This window comes from Rousettus aegyptiacus, unplaced genomic scaffold (genome assembly GCF_014176215.1).
Source record: "Rousettus aegyptiacus isolate mRouAeg1 unplaced genomic scaffold, mRouAeg1.p scaffold_m13_p_2, whole genome shotgun sequence".
Lineage (NCBI taxonomy): Eukaryota > Metazoa > Chordata > Mammalia > Chiroptera > Pteropodidae > Rousettus > Rousettus aegyptiacus.
In genome coordinates, this window is record NW_023416295.1 from 94,806,719 (window position 1) to 94,828,902 (window position 22,184).

At 34.1% G+C, this 22,184-nt stretch overlaps 1 protein-coding gene across 15 annotated transcripts in view; it reads right to left on the reverse strand.

Moving 5' to 3' along the window:
- Positions 1 to 22,184, reverse strand: part of ERC1 (ELKS/RAB6-interacting/CAST family member 1) — a 467,374-nt gene that overhangs the window by 220,874 nt on the left and 224,316 nt on the right. For 10 of the 15 annotated variants that reach the window (XR_004955594.1, XM_036236312.1, XM_036236311.1 and 7 more), the window contains one exon: positions 15,059 to 15,190. The exons of the other annotated variants lie outside the window; for them this stretch is intronic. Coding sequence is in view for 9 of the 10 variants with exons in the window: in XM_036236312.1 (XP_036092205.1) it covers positions 15,059 to 15,190 (132 nt within the window). In the remaining variant the exon portion in view is untranslated. The remainder of the gene's footprint in view (positions 1 to 15,058; positions 15,191 to 22,184) is intronic. 15 annotated transcript variants of the gene reach the window in all.

Consider the following 22,184-nt stretch of genomic DNA (forward strand, 5'->3'; position numbering starts at 1 on the left):
CAAACCAACTGGCCCCAGCTCTTTAAAATGTCAAACTTGAGAATGACATAGAAATAGTCATTAAGACTGATCCAGATAAAGGACTACTGAAGAGACATGACAACTGAAATTCAACAGCTTATCTTGGATTGGATCCTGGACCTGAAAAAGTCTTACTGCAGAGGACAAGTAGGACAATGGGTGAAATCTGAATAAAGTCTGTGGGTTGGATAACAAAAATTAAAAAAATAAAATCAAGCACTAAAAAAAGTAAGTTACTTGTGAATAAATATCTAATTTGTGAAATAATATCTAATTCTTTAAATCTACAGTTCCACAATCTTTGAGGTTGTTTTTTGATCCAATAATAAAATGCTTCATCAAATCCTATAAAAAGGAGTTGCAAAAGGAATAAAAATGTAATAATTCAATTTTTGGTAACTACTATAAAAATCATAAAATTATCATTAAATGTTAAATTTAGTAAATAAAGTGATACTGCTGTTATCAGGGGTACAAACATTCAAGGAGTCAGAATAAAACTTCATTCACTCACTCATTAAATTCATTCACTCCATAAATATTTACTGAATGTTACTATGTACCAGATATGATGGTACATATTAAGGATACAACAGTAAACAGGACACAGCCCTAGTCCTTGAGGAGTTTTCATTCTAGAGACAAAGTAATAGGCAGTAAATAAATAATAACACAGTGGTATAAAACAAATAGTACAGAGTGTTGATGGGAAACATGGGAGAGACATACAACTCAGACTTGGAAGGTCAGAGAATGTTTTATGGAAGGAGAATTAGAATTTATCCAGACAAGAGAACAGGATAAAGATGAAGACACTGCTTCACACATGTAGTTTAATGCAAACCTTTCTTCACTCTTCTGAAAAAGACCCAATGAGCACTTATGCTCTTCTTCTGTCCAGAAAACATTAAATATATCTAAGGATTTGTTGTTTTAATAATTAAGTGATACTATTTTAAAAAGTACTTATCATAGTGGCTACTAATTAATTGGTAATCAATAAATGTCAGTATCTCAAGACTTGTAATTGTATTGAGTAAGATGCTATGTACTTCCTGTGTGTCACATTTTATAGATATAAGCCAGTCACATGTTTATGGAATCACTAAAAGCTTAGTTCACAGGAATATAGAGTAAACAGGCATCTTGTCAATGTACGTGCACTTCAGATTAAGTGGAAGAAGCCTGTATATTGTGAAACATGTTATCTCCCAAGTTTTTATTTTTAGCTCAGAGTGCTCTTCTGAGTCATATCCATATATTCAACTACCTGACATCTTCATGAAAAAGAGGGCACAGGCATCTCAAATTTAACATATACAAAATTTAATTCCTACCTTAAACCCTTCCTCCTCCAGGTTCCCCACAGTTAAAGAAACATCATCCACTTAGGTCTTCACAGTAGAAAATGCGGACATCAGCCTTGTCACATCCCCCTCCCTCATCTTCCTCATGCAATCCATCAGCAAAATCCTGTTGACTCTATCTATCTATGTTTATATCTGTGATCACCTGATTAACCCCCCTAGTAAATAAATGCCATTAAAAAAAGGACTACATTTGTTTGGTTCACTGAAGTAGTCTCAGATTCTAGCGCAAGGGCTCTCAATAAACATTAACCAAATGAATAATGAAATAGTAAAATAAACTGAACAAATTATATCTCTGAAGCAATTATAACTCAATGCTGGGATGGCATATTCTCATGATAGACAAATGTCTTTTTTTCACTTCTATTACTATTCTACTACTTCCTATATTAGTTCCATCACTCGTGCTATAAATTTAACTGTTTAGTATTATATGAATAAGTAACACACATACACAATTATGATGTCTCTTAAAAGTGACCTAATTCCTCTACCAACCTAATCTTTCACCATTATTTCTTAAAGGAAAAATTACTTTCGACAAACATGTTTTCAGACTGTGGTTTAGACTGTTTTTCTAAAAACAAAAATGATAAAAGGACAAGAAAAGTGTTTGTACTTGTATATATCAGTACTACAACTCTGTAAAACTCAGAGGGAAAAACTAATTAGTAGCTGCTAAGTATGTATATATGTAGGGATCCATCCATCCCCAGAGTTTAGCTATTCAAGACAGTAGCCATTAGCCACATGTGCCCATTTAAATTTAATTAAAATTAAGTATATGTAAAATTCAGTTCTTTAGGTGTTCTAGCCTTATTTTAAGTACTCCATAGAAACAAGTGGCTGGGTGTTACCACACTGAACGAAAAACATATGAAACATTTCCAACTGTCTCAAAGTTCTATTGACCAGTGCTGCTATGAAGACTACAGAGGCTCTAGCAACCAATAAGCACTTGCAAAGAAAAATGTATGTTCACGAAGTTTACTTTATTTCAAAGGAAAACAGTAATTTCTGTTTGGAATTCAAATCCTTTTAAAAAGAAATGGTGTTTAGATACCACCTCTGAGTAACAGGAGTATGCACTGCAACTGAAATAATCACTGTTGCCTGAGTATTTTCAGTGCATGGGAAACGTGTTCACATCTGTGTTCAAGAGAAAAAAGTCATGAATATTCACACGGGTATTTCTAATTCCAATGTAAAGTTATGAGGATCAAACCCTTGAAATTTTTAATCCTAAATCTTGTGTTTTCTTACTTCTAGGAATATGGTCCAGGCATAATGTTCTAAAATTCATATTTTGTTTTAAAGGGTGCTTAAAAAGGTTTTTTTGCCCTCTCTTCTTCCCTCTCTATTTTCTGTTCTAAAGAAAACACAGAACACATGACTTTATAAAACAAAAATAGCATTAGGATTTAATTTCACAGCATTCACTTCTGGCTATTTCCTAAAACTGTCCCAACTATCTTTATGAGGAAAACATAAAAGTAAATTGGAAAATAATGAACAGACTAAGATCCTACACTGACCTAAGACAGACTCTCACAGAATGAAGAACTAGTAACAAGAATAATGCCCACCTAACCAACCTATTAGTTGGCTGCATCTTGGTTGATGCAGACACTACAAACTCTAGGTTGGGTAAGGAGAAGAGATAAGAATTTCCTCAAGTTACGATGATTAAAATTGATGTATATAAATGAAACTTTTAACAATAAACATGCCATCACTGGTATGGAACCAACCAGGCAGGGTCTACAAACAAAGTTTCTCCGGGGCCTTAGACTGGTCATAGCAACCCCTTCCCTAACTCTGAGCTATTAAGGGCAGTGATAGTAAGAACAAAAGTATCAATAGTAGCTAATGTTTATTCAGTGCTTACTATATGCCAAACTCTGTTAGAAGTGCTTTATACTTTTATGTGGCAGATATAACAAGTATCTTTCTTTGACAGCTCAGGGAACTGACATCAAAGTAACTTGCTTGAGATCACAATTTGTTTAAGTAATGAACCTGTAATTCTGACCAAGGCTTCTAACTCTAGTACCTACTTTCATAGGCAGTATGTAAGATAGCTGCCCTAAGGTTCTGAAGTGGCCTTCTGAACTACAGAACCAGGGTATAAAACCTCTGTACCTCACCTATCACTCTGCCTTTCTTGGACTTGATTCTCCTAACACTCACTACACCTAATTTCGGCTTTGTCAGATAACAGTATTTTCTCAGATGAGATGAAAAAGCCTGAGAAAACTGGTTTGACAGTAGGCATCAGTAGTTATGGATTTCAACAGTTTCAGGTTGAGATGTCAATTGGAGTAAAGATATGAAGCAGAACTAGTTTGAATCTCAGAAGACAGAACTGAGCTGCAAATATAAATCTCATATGATAAGAATTCTTCTACTACTACTACTACTACTACTACTACTACTACTACTACTACTACTATATTTCTTTAGCACAATTCCCTGGCTTTTATCTTCAAAGAAGTTTTTCCCTCAATCTTTCTCATCTCAGAAAATGGAACCATCATCTTCTTAGCTGTCCAGTTGGAGGATCATCTTTGTCATCTCTTTCATCCTTACCCATACATGCAATTCACCAAATCTTTTTACATAGATTTCCAAAAGATATTCTAAAGCCATCCGCTCTTCTCTATGTCCACTCCCACTATATAATTTACTCAGCCACTGCCTAATCTGCACAATCTCTTCCTAGACCAGGAGTCTTTAGATGATTTGTTTGTATATCTCCCAAAAGAGTTCATATAACTATGATTTTAACTTGATGCCTAATTTTTTTTATATCAAAACTTTAAATAGTTGCAAAGAATATAATTTCTTGGGTACTTTAAAAATGTTTTTACAAAATAAAGCATCGCTCTTTAAAAAAGAGAAAGCATCCAGTGAAATATAAACCCTATAGTGAACTAATATTCATAATTATCTATTGAAAACTATAAAGACCAACAGCTCATCAATAATTAAGTTTTACATTTTCCTTTTTCTCTTTGGCCTGTGTTTCCATTCCATTTCTTATAATGTTATACTAATGAAATTTATTTTCTACTAGACTGTTTGTATGGATCCTCTCTTGTACTTTTTGTAACAAAAAATATGTATATAAATGTAAATTTAACATTTACAAAATATTCTGTGGTTATAATTCTGTTAAAAATTCTTTTGGATTGCATTATCATTACAATTAATAGAAACGTTCAATAAAAATTAATATAAATTTTAGATATTTTGGGAAAATAACTATTAAAATTTTATTTAAAATGTATCTTAATAAGAAGAAACACGGTGGAGTGAGAGATGTCCCCAGATCTCTCCCCTTGAAACAATAAGCTGAACAACTAAAACTCAACAAAAAACACCCAATCTGCACACCAGCATGTGAGTGTGGCATCTGTGCATAAGAGCTACCACAGGTCAGAAACACCAAAGTCAGACAGTAGACTGGGAGAAGCAAAGAAGCTGCTTCAGGCAACCGGAGCTCCCTGCAGGAGTAGGGGAAGGGAGAAAGTGCGGCAAAGTTCCCTGAACAGCCTTGCCTGGGAGAGCTGTAGGCCTCAGTCAGTGGCAAGGACCACAGATCAGGCAGAAAGGAGAGAAGTAGGGACGTCAGAGAAGCAACAGGTGATTAACACCAGCGTGGCTGCAAAATGTGAGGCTGAGCGGCAGCCCTCATCCCCACAACCCCAAGGACCCCTCTCACCAGGTCCTCTAAGACCGAAAACTGCAGTGCCACAGGGGAATCAAAGAAAATGCTATCAAAACTGTCACAAACACTGACAGAAAGTGAGACTGAGGGTAGCAAGCATGTTTGAATATAAGAAAAAAAAAGGGGCATTATTAAGAAATTACATAAAGTGAGGATCAAAGAGGTTTAGATGCAACCTACCAAAAAACAAAAGAAAAATGCCATCTTAGCAACAGGATCAAGAGAGACCTTTATATAATAAATGTTATCTCTGGAGAAAAAGCAGAACATACTTCCATTAATGTCCAGGCAGAGAAATAGTCCATTAAACACCATGAACAACCAAGGTGATGAGGCAGCTCAGAAAGAAAGAAAAATCTCCAGAAAATAAGCTTACAGACATGGAAATATGCATGACAGAATTCAAGAAGGTAGTTCTGAAAAAACTGAATGAGATCCAAAATAATTCACATCAATAATCCCAGGAATTGAAAAAAACAACTAGATCACCAGAATGACTTTTGTAGCAAGAAGACTGAAAACCTCAAAAAGAACCAAATAAAACTTCTGGAGATGAAGAACACAGTTAAAGGGATGAAAAATAAATAGCAAGCTTGGGAAACAAGTTCTACCAAATGGAGGAAAAAAATCAATGATATCAAACAAACCTTACAAGCCAGAAAGGAATGGAATCAAATACTTAAATTATTAAGTGAAAGAAACTACCAGCCTAAAATAATGTATCCAGCTAAGCTCTCTGATAGATAAGGAGAAATAAAGACCTTTTCAGACATACAAAACTTGAGGGAATTCTCCACTATGAGGCCTGCAGTACAGGAAATACTGAAAGGGGTCAGCTCATCTAAAAAAAAAAATGAAAAATAAAAAAATATAACTATGAGTAAGGTGAATAACAGATAGAAGCAGAGGAGTCCAATCCTTACTAGGAATAGGGCATTATAAGCTTAAATAATAAGAGATTTGCTATTACAAGATAGTAATGAACGCTTAGCATACATAGAGACAAATTGAGATAACAGTGACCGAAAAGGGGATGATTCAAAGATACAAATTTGCAAAGAGGAATAGAGATAAGGCACGTGCAGAAGAATATGGACAACTGTATAATATATAACTATTCTTTTCATATTCATAATGGTAATCACAAACCGAAGATTCAGAACTGATGTATATAACATAAAACAAGAACCAGAGGGAAAATCCACAAAAGTTAACCAAAATAAAGAAAACAGAAACACAAGGACAAGGAGGCAATGGAAACACTGAGCTACCAGAAAGCAAAAGATAAAATGGCTATAAGAGACTTCATATTTCAATAATCACACTAAATGTAAATGAACTGAACTCACTAATAAAAAGGCAAAGAGTTGCAGAATGGATCAAAAAATAAAACCCAATCATATGCTGCCTCCAGGAGACACATCTCAACTCCAAAAGCAAATACAGACTCAAAGTGAAAAGAGGGAAAATGATATTTCAAGCAAATTGCAATCTGAAAAAAGCAGGAGTAGCGGTACTAATATCAGACGAAATAGACTTCAAAATAAAAAAGGTAAAGAAAGATACTGAGGGATACTTCATAATGAGAAAGGGAATTATGCACCAAGAAGACATAACACGTATTAATATCTCTGCTCCAAATCAGGGAACCCCAAAATATGTAAAGTAATTACTAACAGAACTAAAGAGAGAAGCAGACTAAAACATTATTGTAGTAGGGGACCTAAATACCTCTCTGTCAGATATGGACAGACTATCCAAACAGAAAATCAATAGGAAATAACATTCTTAAATGACATATTAAACCAACTGGATATAATTGACATTTACAGAGCCTTTCATCCCAAAACGGCTGCTTATACATTCTTCTTTAGTACACAGACGTTCTAAGGACTGAACACGTACAGGGACACAGAGATAGCTTCAACAAATAAAAGAGGGTTGAAATCATACCAATCATATTCTCTGATCATAATGCTTTGAAGCTGGAGATCAACTGTAAAAAGAAAGCAGGAAAGACCATAAATACATGGAGATTAAACAATATACTGCTGAAGAATGACAGGGTCAGAGAAGAACTAAAAAGAAAGATCAAGAGATACATAGAAATGAAAGATAATGACAGTAAAATCTATCAAAATTTTTGGGACATGGCAAAAGCGGTCATAAGAAGAAAATTCATATCCTTATAGGCCTGTCTCCGAAAACAAGAACAAGCCCAAATAAACAACCTAATGCTTCATCTTAAAAAACTAGAAAAGTAAAAAAAAAAAAATGAAGCCTAAAATCAGCAGAAGGAATGAAATAATCAAAATTAGAGCAGAATTAAATGAAACTGAAAACAGAAAAACAATAGAAAAAATAAATGCAACGAAGAGCTAGTTCTATGGGGAGTTTAATAAAATTGACAAACTCCTATCTAAACTCACTAAAGAAAAAAGAGAAAGGACTCAAACAAATGAAATCAGGGAAACAAAATAAAAAAGAGGGAAAATTATGACAGACATCGCAGAAATAAAAGGATCATACAGGAATACTATGAAAAAGTATATAACACCAAATTTACCAACCTAGAAGAAATGGACAAGTACTTAGAAAGATACAACCTTCTTAGATTGAATCAAGAAGAACTGGAAAATCTATATAGACGAATCAGTAGTATGAAAATTGAAACAATCATCAAAAACCTATATAAAAATAAAAGCCAGGATCAGATGGCTTCACCAGTGAATTCTACCAAACATTCAAAGAAGATTTAATACTGATTCTTAAGCCTTCCAAAAAATTGAAGAGGAGGCAATACTTCTTAACTCATTTTATGGGGCCAATATTACCAGAACCAAAACCTGATACCAAAACTTGGTAAGAAAACATGAAAAAAGAAAACTACAGACCAACATCTCTCATGAACACACATGCAAAATTCCTAAATTAGATACTAGTGAACCGAATATGGCAACATATTAAAAGGATTTGACACCACGATCAAGTGGGCTTCATCTCAGAGGCACAGGATTGTTCAACATATACAAATCGATTAATGTGATACACCACATACACAAATTAAAAAATTAGAATCATATGATCATATCAATAGATGCAGAAAAAGCCTTCAACAAGATACAACATCGATTATGATCAAAACACTTAACACAATTGGTATAGAAAGAAAATACCTTAAAATAATAAAGGCCATATATGAAAAACCCTCAGCCAACATTATACTTGATGAAAAACTAAAAACCTTCCCTTTAAGAGCAGGAGCAAGGCAAGGTGTCCACTATCGGCACTGTTATTCAATATAACATCAGAGGTCCTACTGACTGAAATCAGATAAGAGAAAGATAGAAAAGGCATCCAAATAGGAAATGAAGAAGTCAAATTGTCACTATCTGTGGATGATATGTTTCTCTATATAGAAAACCCTAAAGACTCCACAAGAACACTACTAGAAACAATAAGCAAATACAGTAAAGTCTCTGGATACAAAATCAACGTTCAAGAATCCACAGCATTCCTATACTCTAATAATGAAGTGTCAGAAAAAGAAGTGGAAAAAAATAATTCCTTTTGCAACTGCAACAAAAGGAATAAAATACCTAGAAAAAAATATAAAGAAACATGTGAAAAACCTACATAATGAAAACAATAAGAAACCGTTAAAAAAAAATCGAAGAAGATACAAAGAAATGGAAAGATATTCCATGTTCTTGGAATGGACGAATCGAATAGTTAAAATGACCATATCACAGATTTAATGCAATCCCCATCGATATCCTATTGGCATTTTGTAAAGAAACAGAACAAAAAACCATAAGATTTGTATTGGAAACACGAAGACCCCGAACTGGCAAAGCCATCCTGAGAAAAAAGAACGAGGCTGGAGGTATCACTCTGCCCAACTTTAATTATACTACAAAGTGGCAATAATCAAAAAAGTACCGGATTGGCAGAAAAAACAGACTCACAGACCAGTGGAACAGAATCAAGAGGCCAGTAATAAACCCATGTTTATATGGGGAAATAGTTTTTGACAAAGAAGCCAAAATCATACAGTGGAGGAAGCAAAGTGTCTTCAATAAATGGTGCTGAGAAAATTGGAAGTCTACCTGCAAACCAATGAAACTACACTGTTGTATTCACGACACACCAAAATTAACTCAAAATGGATTAAGGACTTGAATAGAAGGCCTGAAACAATAAAGTGCATAGAGGAAAACAGGAACTACGCTCAGGGATCTTGGACTTAGAGGATTGTATGAATTTGACCTCAAAGACAAGGAAAGTAAAAGCAAAAAATAAATGAATGGGACTACATCAAACTAAAAAGCTTCTGCTCAGCAAAAGAAATCATCAACAAGGTAAAGAAACAACCATCCTAACGGTAAAATGTATTTCCAAGCAATGCCTCTGATAAGGGGCTAATATCCAAAATACACAAAGAACTCATATGACTCGATAACAACAAAAAATCAAACAATCCAATCAAAAAATGGGCAGAGGACCTGAACAGAAACTTCTCCCAAGGAGGCATACAAATGGCCAACAAACACATGAAAAGATGCTCAACATCACTAGTTTTTAGGAAAATGCAAATCAAAACCACAATTAGATATCACCTCATAGTTGTTAGAATAGCTGTTATCAACAGGACAAGTAATAAGGAGTGTTGGAGAAGATGCAGAGAAACACGAACCCTCACACACTGCTGGTGGGACTGCAAATTGGTACAGCCTCTATGGAAAACAGTATGGTTTCCTCAAAAAGCTAACACTTGATCTACCACTTGAGCTACCCCTCTACTGGGTATTTACCCCAAAGACTTGAAAACCCACATCCGAAAAGATATTTGCACACCAATATTCATAGCAGCATTATTCACAGTGGCCAGGACATGGAAGCAACCGAAGTGTCCTTTGATAGATGATTGGCTAAAGAAGCTGTGGTACTTATATACAATGGAATATTACTCAGCCATAAGAAGAGGTGAAATGCTGCCATTTGTGACAACATGGATGGACCTTGAGATAATCATGCTCAGCAAAATAAACTAGAGAGAAAAAGTTGAAAACCACATGATATCACTCATATGTGGGATATAAACCTAAAAGCAACAAACTAACAAGACAAATAGACAGACTCATGGACATGGGTAATAGGCTAGTGGTTACCAGAAGGTAGAGGGGGAAAGGGGAATGGAGAGGTAGATGGGGAAAAAGGGGTCAATATGTGGTGACAGAAAGAAATTGAACTATGGGCAGTGAACACACAATATTATTTATACACACACACACACACACACACATGCCTTACTTTTGAGTTGTACACCTGAAACTTACTAGATTTCATTAACCAATGTCACCATAATAAAAATAAAGGAAAAATAAAATAAGATTAAGAAAAATATAGCATAAATCAAAGTATCCTTTTATTTTCTGAGCATTACTGCCATTTAATTAAAAATGAGAGAAATAAAACTTACTAAAAATTTCCAGATCAGTACAGGACTATGTTTATAAAACCAAAGAATAAAATGTCTACTCAGAATAGCTAAAAGTAAGAAGGCAATGGGGAGGTTTGGGGAGAAATAATAATAGTTCTATTATCATGCATTCTATAGGCCACCTGCAACAGTGGTAACTGTTCTATTTAGAAAAGTACCTGGGTATCATGGTGATAATTGCTATGTAATTGACAAGGTAGGTATGTGGCCAATAGAGTATTTAATAAATTTTTAAGAATTAAAAAAGTGGAAGATCTGGCAGTGGCCACTACACAGAATGAACTCTACTCGCTCATGTGTCTAGTTCTGCTTCCTATGCAAACGCATCTGACAAACCAGGTATGACTGAGACTGAGAAATCTCACTGAATCAAAAGGAAGAAAGAAACACAGGAGAAAAATCCTCTGTCCTCAAAGGAAACAGTCAAATAGAAGACGCAAGCAGGTTAATCATAAGACAGTGTGTGTCACCAATATGCACCGCACATTCCACGAGCATCGCCTTCTCATTTTACTCCTTTTAGCTATTTAAGTTTGTAAGATGCAAAGAGGTTAGATCAAGTTTAACAGACCGTGCTGCCCATTTTCACATTATAGGATCACAACAAAGGCCATTCTCATCTGCCTGTCTGGCTGGCAGGGAAGGAAAAGAACTTGCATGTTAAATTCAGAAGCTGGGTGGAACAACAGCGAAAACTAAGGTAAAAACCAAGCTGGTCCAAGGTGTCCTGCAGGCTGTAAAATGCAGTTTAATCAAGAGTGCTTTGTTTTTGTTGCTCAAATCATTTTAATTATTGGAATGCACAATTTTTAATATGCAAATAAGTTTAAAAACCTAAATAAAAAAGCGTAATCCTAAAAAATGCTCATTAATCAATAATTACTTAGCAAATCATTGGTAAAACCTATGGTCAAGAATTTACACTCAACAGATAAGCCAAATAATGTCAAAATGGTAATTTGAAGAAATTGAGTATCACTATAAAAAATGAGCATTTAAAATAAAACTTAGAACTCCTGCGCAGAACTGAGCCACAAGAAAAAGTTTTATTACTTTAACGGCATTTTTCAAACCTTTAGTTAGCAATCTATTTGCAAATAGCTCCCTCAAAAAGTAAATTTATTCTCAAAATACTCCAGCTAACTAAGATACATAAAGATATTTAAGAAGACAATTTTTCAAGTGCAAAATAAAGGCATTTCTAAAATTTTAAGTTCATAGCAGCGTTGCTGAACTAAGGAGATTGTTTGCTACTTCCTGGCAATTCTGAGTCTTGTTTAAGAGAACAAATTTTTACTCTATGCTCACTTTAAGAAAAGGAACTTTTACATTCAACAAAACACAAAACCTGCCCAAACCTGAGCAGAGAGGTTTCAGAAGAAGAAAACCCATGTGGAAAAAAACTCCTGGGTTTCCCCATGGGAGACATCTTCCTTCATTGGATCATTATATAACTTCTCCAAATTTGGGGCATGGGCTCAATATAGAGCAGCACGTATTAGGAACAAAGATATTGTACAAGGGATACTGTAAAGCAGGGGTCCCCACCCCCTGGGCCATGGACTGGTACCCATCTGTGGCCTGTTAGGAACCAGGTGTTGCAGCAGGAGGTGAGCAGCTGAAGAGCTAGCTTCATGTGTATTTGCAGCCGCTCCCCAGCGCCAGCATCACTGCCTCAGCTCCACCTCAGTTCATCAGGCGTTATTAGATTCTCATAGGAGCACTGGTCCCTGGTGCCAAAAAGGTTGGGTACTGTTGTTATAAAGAATATACGAAAGGAACCAAGAAACATTTTCCTTTGAGAGTTTTTCCTTGCTCACACTTTAAATGGTTCTGTATTTTACTTTATGAGAGATATGGTTCTTAAACAATTTTACTTTGCTCTTTAAGAAATCAAGAGATGAAGACATACTGTTTCTGTGAGAGGGTGTAATTTCTTCTCAGAGGCTAAATTTAGGCAAGAGACAGATACATTTTGGACATAAGAAAGATAATAAGAATAATGTCCCTAGCCCAAAAAACTTCATCCATTTAAGATATTTCAAAAGAATATTTGTAGATTATCTTGGTACGTAAAATTAATACATATAAGTAAAATTAACAGTGGAGTTAAAAGACGCAAAAAGATAAAAATTAGAAAGAATGATGAGACCAGGAAGAGACAATGACTGAAGGTTATATAGCCTCTGAAGTACAAACACAAAAGTGGTTCCTTCAGATCTTAAACAACTTAAAGCCCAAATGACTGGTGTCATGAAACATTTCATTCAACAGCTTCAGCTAGGCAGTGAGTAACAGAACAACATAAAAAAGAGAAAAAAAGCATGCAATGAAAAGCCAATATACATAGCCACTCTAGAAGATAGTTTCAGTTCCTTTCAAAGCTAAGTATAGTCTTACTATACAATCCAGAAATCACACTCTCAGATATTTACCTAAATGAGTTGAATGTTAACATACACTTTATTCATAATCATCAAAAATTGGAAGCAATCAAGATATTCTTCATTAGGTAAAGGAATAAGCAAACAGTGAAATATCATTCAGAGATAAAACCAAATGAGTTCTCAGACCACAAAAAACACATGGAAGAATCTTAAATGCAGAGGCTAAATGAAAAAAGGCCGGTGTGACAAGGCTACACACTGCAGTACAATTCCAATTATATGACACTGTGGAAAAGGCAAAACTATAGAGACAGTGATCAGGGACTGGGGAGGTAGGGGAGGGGTGAACAGGTGGAGCACAGTTGACTTTGAGAACAGTGAAACTATTCTGTATGATACTATCATAGTGAATACATGACATTACACATTTGGCAAAACCCACAGAACCATACAACTAAAAGAGTGAACCAAATTAAACTATAAACTAGTTAATAATGTATCAATATTAGCTCATTAATTTTAACAAATGCATCATACCAATGCAAGATGTTAATAATAGGGAAAACTGAGGTAGAGGAAAGAGTATACGGAAACTTTCTGTACTTTCTGCTCAAGTTTTCTATAAACTAAAAAACTGACCTAAAAACATCTATTAATTATAAATAATTTGCGAAAAATCTAATTTTAACCAGTTTACCCAACAATAGTTTTAAAAAGAACACGTAACAGCAGTCTATAGTCCATAACGACAAGATCTATCATTAATTGTCAAAATTTTTACATAATCTCTGATATGTATGGCTTGTAACAAAATAATAATCCCAAAGCAGAAAGGAATCTTTACAGAAAGAAAAAAAATGGGGGACATTTCAAAAATAAAGGAAAGAATGTAAAAAAGAAGATCTCTCCTCACCCTGCAACAATGGCTGTCACCATCCCTTAGCTCTATTCAACTGTACGTCAGGAAATATTCAAATAAAAAGTAGACTGAGGCATTTATCTAAGAACAGGACACTGGAAGACACTCGTGCAAAAAAGTCAATTTTTTTCAGCTTTGCTAATAAATGTCAGTCTTTCTTTCTTTCTTTACTTGACACTAAAGAAACTATAGTCTCATATCTAACAAGTTATGACTCCCTTGTGGTACGTACTATAATATGTCTGCTCTGAATGGACCCTTCTTCCTTTTTATGCAACTACTTCAACTCACAAGAGCACTGGTGGTCTGATCAAGGAGGTTCCCCAAAAGACTCATGTTATCTTCTCATTGAACTCTTTTTACCTATTTAACATTTCTATTTATTCAACAAAAAAATGGAAAGGAATTAATCACTGAAAAATTAAATGTCATGGGTCTCTATGTGAGGAAGACTCAAAATCTCCAATCACACTCTCATAATGGGAATTGAAATTAGAGTCTTCACTGGTTAAAACTATTTCTTCCATTCACATGTCCCATCTTTAGTTATTCTTCCTAATAAAAAGTTAAAAGTGAGGAAATGAGGATCTAAAAAGATTTAGAAAAATATATAAAACGAATAGCAACAGAACTCTTTAACAAGTCACTTCAAGAGACATGTTGATCTGGTACTCTCAAATGTAACGATATTATCTCCTTCATACCTGCTATTAACCTCAACTTGTTATTATTTTAACTGCTCTTTGAACAAGCCAGAGAATAAAAGAAATAAACTACTTGCTATTTTAAATCAATATCTTTGACTCAGAAAAATTTGTGCTTTTTTATTTGATTTAAAGGCAGGGTTGTGCCCAGTTTTGTAACAGACAAGTTCTATTTCAATTCATCAGATACGAGGATATACTACATAAATATGAAATCAGTCCCAAATTATTAATGCAGAGACTTCTGCATTAACATTAGTCAACTATATTTCAATTTTTATTTAAGTTTAAATATCTTATACTTGATGAATGTTTTTGAAACCATATATACATACCTTACATATAGTTTGCCTAAACTATACTGACTGGGTTTTACCTTCTGTTTAACCAGCGGCATTGCCAGTAACTGTATAAAATTGCAGACCTGTTTTTCAGCATTGGTCCTGGCTGATTCCTCTTGTGCCAGCACCATTTCTCGCTCTGCAGTTATCTGTACACTTTCTCTTAGTGCTTCTTCCAGCTCTTCAATTCTGTCATCCTTCTTACGGAGACTGTCCTGGAAAACGATGGAAGACTTGGTGAAGTAGACTAATTAGTTAACTCAAGGAGAGCCTATTTATCAACAAAAGGGTATCTGCTTATTAAATGTTCTCCCCTTCAGAAGTAAATCCAGGCCAAAAAGATATCATAATAGAAGAAAGAAGTAAAGGAAGTTGAGTAAGAATAGTACTAAGAGCAAAGAGTCAAGTTAGTTAAACAAGAGAAATGTGTGATAGACTTGTTTTCCACAACAGAGAGAACAGAATTGTTTGTATTAGGCAGCACAGGTAGCAAGAGCTTGATTAGTTCGAAAAACAAAGCTATTATAGAACTACTCTCTAAACTGTTAGCTTAAAGACAGCTTAGATGAAGCCCAAGTAATAAGACTCAATGCCAAAACATTCTTTTTCCCTGCCAAGTCAAGATAAAAAAGTTAAGTAAACAACATGGTTTTTCAGATTACAATCTTCATATAGACAATTACTGGCAAATAAATTTTTAAAAAGAAATGAAAAAGAACTTTTTCCTAACAAATTCAAGAAAGCAAAGTTTTCTCTCAATCTTATATGAGAAGACTGATATAGCAAGACTGGTCTGGCTAAAGAAGAGTAATTTAGTTAGCCAACCTAATTACACTGCCCTGGTACTCTACACAAGTTTAAAACCTAAATTTTGAGAAGGTGAATATGAATTTCTATCCGCAAGACAAAATCCTAGAGGACTGTGAGATCATGTAAGACCGGAGAGCTTAGAATAAAGAGGATAAATGAGGCAGTGTTCAGTAGGATGAAGAACTGAATTTATCAGCTTATTATAAGAACTTCCTCATTATATTTTTATAGAACCAGAATGTTAAGAATAAAGTGCTGGCTTTATTAACATATGAAACAAAGGAACAAGATTGCCAAACCATTCTCTAACTTTCAGAATACTTCAATCAACAAGATATCAAATGATTTTGGCTTATATCTATGCAACTCTCATTTAACTATATTTAGCTCACTTTTTTTTATGTGTAAGGTACAAGAAAGTCCTTTTGCAACTCTGTCTTCAGAAATCTAGAACTTAAAATCTGTCAGATTTTGAAATGTTAGATTTTTCTTCCAACTTTGAAGGAATGGCATTTATTATAATATCCTTCCTAACAAAAAATTGATAAATAAATCTTTTGCTCCCTCTAATTTTTCTCAATTTAAAAACAAATGAGATTTAGAAAAAAATATTTACATTTCAATGATGAATGTTATGTTCATTTTAAAAAAGTTTTCATTCTTCTCAGAGGTAATGTTATATTATGATTTAGTCACATAAGTAAGATTCTCTTTTCTGTAGAGCAGTTTAGCTATATCAGAAAATGATTTTTGTTGAGATTTTTTTTTTCTTTGTTGAGATCTTAATGCTTCCACAGTTTGCTTGCCATGGACAGCAGAGTACAATGAGGGTTTCTAAAACAACGCCAAGCAGAGAGAAGAAATGATGCCAGTAAAATCAAAGTCCCAGGTAGCTTGAGTCAAAGAAAATGAAATGTAACAGAAGGATTGTGAGGAAAGCGATGAACACAATGATCAGTTCACAGTTCATTCAGTCCTCTCAAAAATAACTATATTTGTAGTAACATGAAATTCTGATTTACAGCTTGCTCTAAGCAAAAAGAAACACTAATGTTTCCCATTACAACCTTGTGAGTAACTCAGCACTACGTTATTGTCCAATCTATTATGTACTTCACTCTTCAACTGGCTTTTGGAGATTTCCTGAGAAGCTTCAACCTAAATTCAGGTTGAAAAAGTTATTCCAAATAACCTCCCAATTTCGACCAAACAGGTTTAGTTGTACTTCTGCATGGGCCAAAAACAGCTCTGTGGCTTTATCAATAATTAAATTATTTAAAAAGAGAGGATGATTAGTAATTTGTCATAATGTGGATGATCAGTGTAGGTTTTTGAAAGTATCTTCAAAATCCATGGTAAAACCAAAGTCTACCAGATCAATTCAGCGTGCAAGGCCACTGACTCAAGAAAAATTCTTTATTCAATGGCAGAGCCTCGTTCAAAATCTTTCTCTATAATAAAGACAAAGAACAAAAAAAAAAAGAAAGAAAGAAAGAAAAGCCAAGTAAAACCACAAATAAAAGGAAAGAAAGGGCTGTTAAATGATATTTATGAGATATTTAAGTTGTATCTTATTATAAGTTGCATCACATCTCAATGTAAAACTAAATGTGGAACAACCTGCTCTAAAAAACTATATTAAACCAGGGAAGTAACAAGAAAATGAAGATAATACCTTCATCACCTTAATCAACAAACTCCATAACTATTTAATCAATCTAGTATGTAAAATTTGGCTCCAGTTTCATTTTTTGGAATCTTAACAGATATCTGCTAAGGTAAACCACCTTGAATCTACTTCGTTTTAATAAAATATTGAGCCAACACCATAAATAAACAAAAACTTCTAGTTCTACTAACACTGAAGTCCTAAGCACACTGTTAGGTCATATTTCTAATTATTCTTTCTTGTCCTCACTCTTTCAATAAAGATTAAATGCATCTTTCTGTATTTAGATTACATATACTCTTTTTTTTTAAAGTTTAGAATACTAGAAAAGAAATTGTTTTTACATTTTAAAAAAGCCCAAAGTGATCATCCACAAAGAGTAAAAAATTAGAAAGCACTGGAATTTTTAAGAGCCAACACAGAAAACTAGAAGACAACTGATGTAATATTTTCAAAACTTTGAGGGAAAGATGATTTCTAATTTAGAATTCTATATCCAAACTATTAATCAAATGTGACAGTAGAATGCAAAGTCTGAAAAAATATACACCACATTACACACTCAAAAAGGTACTAGAGATGTGCTCTACCACAATGAAGAAATAAAGCTAGAAAGAGGAAGACATGGCATCATGAAAAAAGGAGATCTACCACAAATGAGTGGTGAAGGGAACCTTGAGAGTGGCAGCACACCTAGAGAAAATGTAGTTTGGAGGAGAGACTAGAAACTCAAGGGAAAATATTAACGAGAAAAAAAAAAGTGGATGTATAGATTACCTGGGTTAATTAATAAGGAATAATGTTATTTTACAATAGTAACATTGGGAGGAATGTTATAGTTTGAGAAAGGAAGTTGGGAATAAACTAGTAACTATATATATATATATATAATACATACATACAACAAACGAAAACCCAAAGTGATTATTACCACCAAGAAAAACTAAATGTACAATAAAGGAAATGTAATTATATACTATTTGCCTTAGACAAACAATGTAAAACTTGATATTATAATGTTGGAAAGATGGAAAGAGGGAAATGTGTATAGTGGCTTGTGTAAAAAAGCTAATTCTTCACCATTCATAGTAAGTTGATAGCTAACTATTGTCGAATAAGAAAAATATAATAAAACAATATAAGAATGAGTTGAAAAGGTGGAGGTATACAGCAGAAGTAACAACTATAAGAGGTAAGAACAGTTGTCTTAAGAAAGCAGGAATCAACGTTAGACGAGAATGAGATAGAGGACTATTATTATTTATTATTAGTCACAGAGTATTTCACTTTGTATATAATGTAAATATGTATTGTTCTGAAAAAATTAAAATCAGATTTAAAAATGTTAAAACATTGCAAATAAATTAACAAGAATATAAAGGACTTCTGGAAATAGTTACAAATGTGGTTACTATTTCGGATGCTGATACTCGAAATATATGGATTAACTATGGGCAAATATATCTTAAGATGGCACTAACTGCAAAAAAAAATTTAAGAGAAAAAAATATATGAATTCTAAAAAAACACATGACTGTGCTTGTCGTTTTTTTTATTGAAAAATCCTGTGAATTTCATCATGCCAGTAATGTGCACGAATGAATCAAAATTATCATGAAAAATTCCTTTCCAGTCTTTAAGTAACAATGGGATAGTCCAAATAACATTTTTTAAACGGATGATATATTGCAGTAAGTTCTGTTATTGTTCTGAAGGTTCTAAAGATACCTAAGCTTAAATATCCCAATAACAGATGTCTGAGATACATACCAAGCCATGGACTTTTGAAATTGTCCCCTGTTCCCTTTTCTGTGCGAACAGTTTCCTTTTTTTAATTCTTATTTACAAAATAGTAGTGAGATTTTGTTGGTAAAATCTGACACAGAATTCTAGTGACAAAACTGTTCATCTCTACTATACTTAATCGTGTATTTTCGTTTGAAGGAAGAGAAAATAATTGTTCAATGTCTGAACTTTGAGTAGAAGTGACGGTTTATCACTGCTTCTCTGAATATGTGCAAGCCAGGAACTATGAAATACAAACAGACTTAGTATTCTGCTCTCAGACCCAGGCTCAAGGAAGTAAGGGGATGTGCTGAAACCCGAAAGATATGCTTCTTGGTGACTCAAATAGTGACAGTGATTATACCAGGTATAGCCTAAGGCCCTGAATGTGTTTCACAGTGTTAACTATACTTTTTCTTTCAAAAAAGTCCATGTATACCAGTCTTCGAATTAAACCATGAGACAGTCATACCATTATGAGCCTGTAATCCTAGAGAAATCTACATAGAACCTCTGATATTTCAATACCTTCTATCCCTAGGATAATCCACAGGTTTGAAGGATCTGGGGCATTTAGAATATAGAAGGATGACTTACTGGAACCAAATGTAGATATAGACTAAATCATTCCTGTCATTTACATGCATTGTTGATTTGCTGTTTGCTAGGAATAATGTCTTCTAAACTTTTTCAGCAAAATAAATTATTTTGTGCTGTCCAATACAATAGCCACTAGCCACATGTGGCTCTGTGGCTTCTGAGCACTTAAAATGTGGCTAGTCCAAATTGAGATGTGCCATAAATACACTTTCAAAGACTTAGTACCATGCACACATAAAAGTAAAATATTTCATTAATAATCTTCACATTGACTATTGAAATGGTAATATTTTGGATACACTAGATAACAAAATACATTGTAAAAATAAATGTGACCTGTTTCCTTCCAGTTTATGAAGCTATTAGAAAATTCAAAATGATATACATGTTCTCATTACTACTGGACAACACTGCAACAGCTAAAACAGTTTTTACATATGAAATGTATCCACAAAAATTATACAACACATCAAGTGTTATATAAAATCATAACTTTTCTTAGCTCATATAGCCTATTAGCACATGAATACGGATTACATAGGTGATGATCCTTATGGCAAACCGCGAAAAACTCTAACAATCTTTAGCGCTGAAAATTACTGTGGTGATAACATTAATAAAACAAATTCCAAAGCGGTTACTCTTCTGCCAACAGAGAAAACCAAATTGTGGATTTCAAGAGAAAAAATATTCAAGCCTATGGCAGAATACTTTAATACCTAGGATATAAAGTGCCTGTATTAGTTGTTTCTTGTTATATAACAAGTCACCTCAAAACTTGGCAGCTTAAAACAACAGTGAATATTTTTTATCTCACATAGTTTCTGTGCCTCAGAAACTCAAGAGCAGCTTAGCCAAACAGTTCTGGTTCCAGGGTCTCTCATGAAGTTATAGTCAAGATGTCAACCAGGATTCGGTCCTCTGCTTCTACTTACATGGTTGGCAAGATGGTGATAGCTATTGGAGAGGAGCCTCTGTTCCTCTCCACAGGGCTGCTTGAGTCTCATTATGACATGTCGCCTGGCTTTCCTCAGAGCAAGTGATCCAAGAGAACAAGGCAGAAGTATCAATGTCTTTTATCGTCTAGTTTCAGAAGTCACATACCATCACTTCTGACATTTTGTTGTTCACCGGACTAACCCTGACATAGTGTGGGAGAGGACTACACAAAGGATAATGAATACCAGAATGTAAGGGTGATTTGGGGCCATCTTGGAAGACAGTTATCAAAGTACCCAAGGGTGCAGCTCCAGTACAAGAAAACTGGATTATCAATGAAGCAATGAAGAATGAAAGCAGTGATTACCAAAATTGCTTCTGAGAGAAAAATATCTGTTAGCATAACAAGGCTTTACTATAAAGACACAGCTTTTGTAATGAAGTTATACTAAAATGGAACCCAATGACATTACATTATGAGAGAACTCAAACATTCCTAAAATGTAAAAGGCAGATATTAAGGAGACGTCACAAAATTGAGATATGGATCAGCATATCAGCAGATATGAGTTCATCAAAATATGCATTCTGTCAGGAATTATTCAGAATAAAATTTGCATTTGGGTTGAATTGTAATGAGAAATGTTTTCTTATAACTATGGTAAAATTAGAGTAACCCAACTTCATTGATTAAAACTCAACATTGTGCCGATGATAAGAACGCTCAATGATATGCCCATTAATTAAAGTTCAACAAAAAAAAAATTATTTGGCAAATGTTTAAAAAGCTATATGATGACAGAGGTTTACTAATAAGTTTAGTCCTCACATTTTAGTGAAGTTCCTTTCTTTTTAGAATCAATCCATTTTTAAAGAAAATATGAGAATGACATATTCAGTCTTATCGGCCCCCACAGAGTAAAGACCCTCTTTAAACTCCTGTTCCTTCATGGATTATCATTATAATTGAGTCTACTCTTAAGGTAAACAGGGGAAGGGGGATCACAAAATTTAGCTGAAAACAAGAGTCTAATTTAAAACTACAAAGAGGAATTTATACTGTTTGGAGTTAATTTTCTAGCACTCGTCATCTGGAAGAAAAGCAGTAAACTGCCTTCTGGCGGGGGGTGGGGGGGGGGGTGGGCGGCGACTAAGTAGAGAGAAAGACTTCAATTTCATTTACCTGCTCTAACTTAGATATTTCACTGTTTAACCAAATCAGGCAACCCAAAGTTAGACATTACTCCATGCCACAGAAAACTCATTTAACAGCTCTTTGGTGACAGTAGAGGAACATGCTTTACCATTTTAAATAATTCATTAATCTAAATTAAGATCATCCAGTAATTAAATCATTTAGAGGTAGTATCTTTAGAATTCTACTTCAACTGCAATAAATTACATTT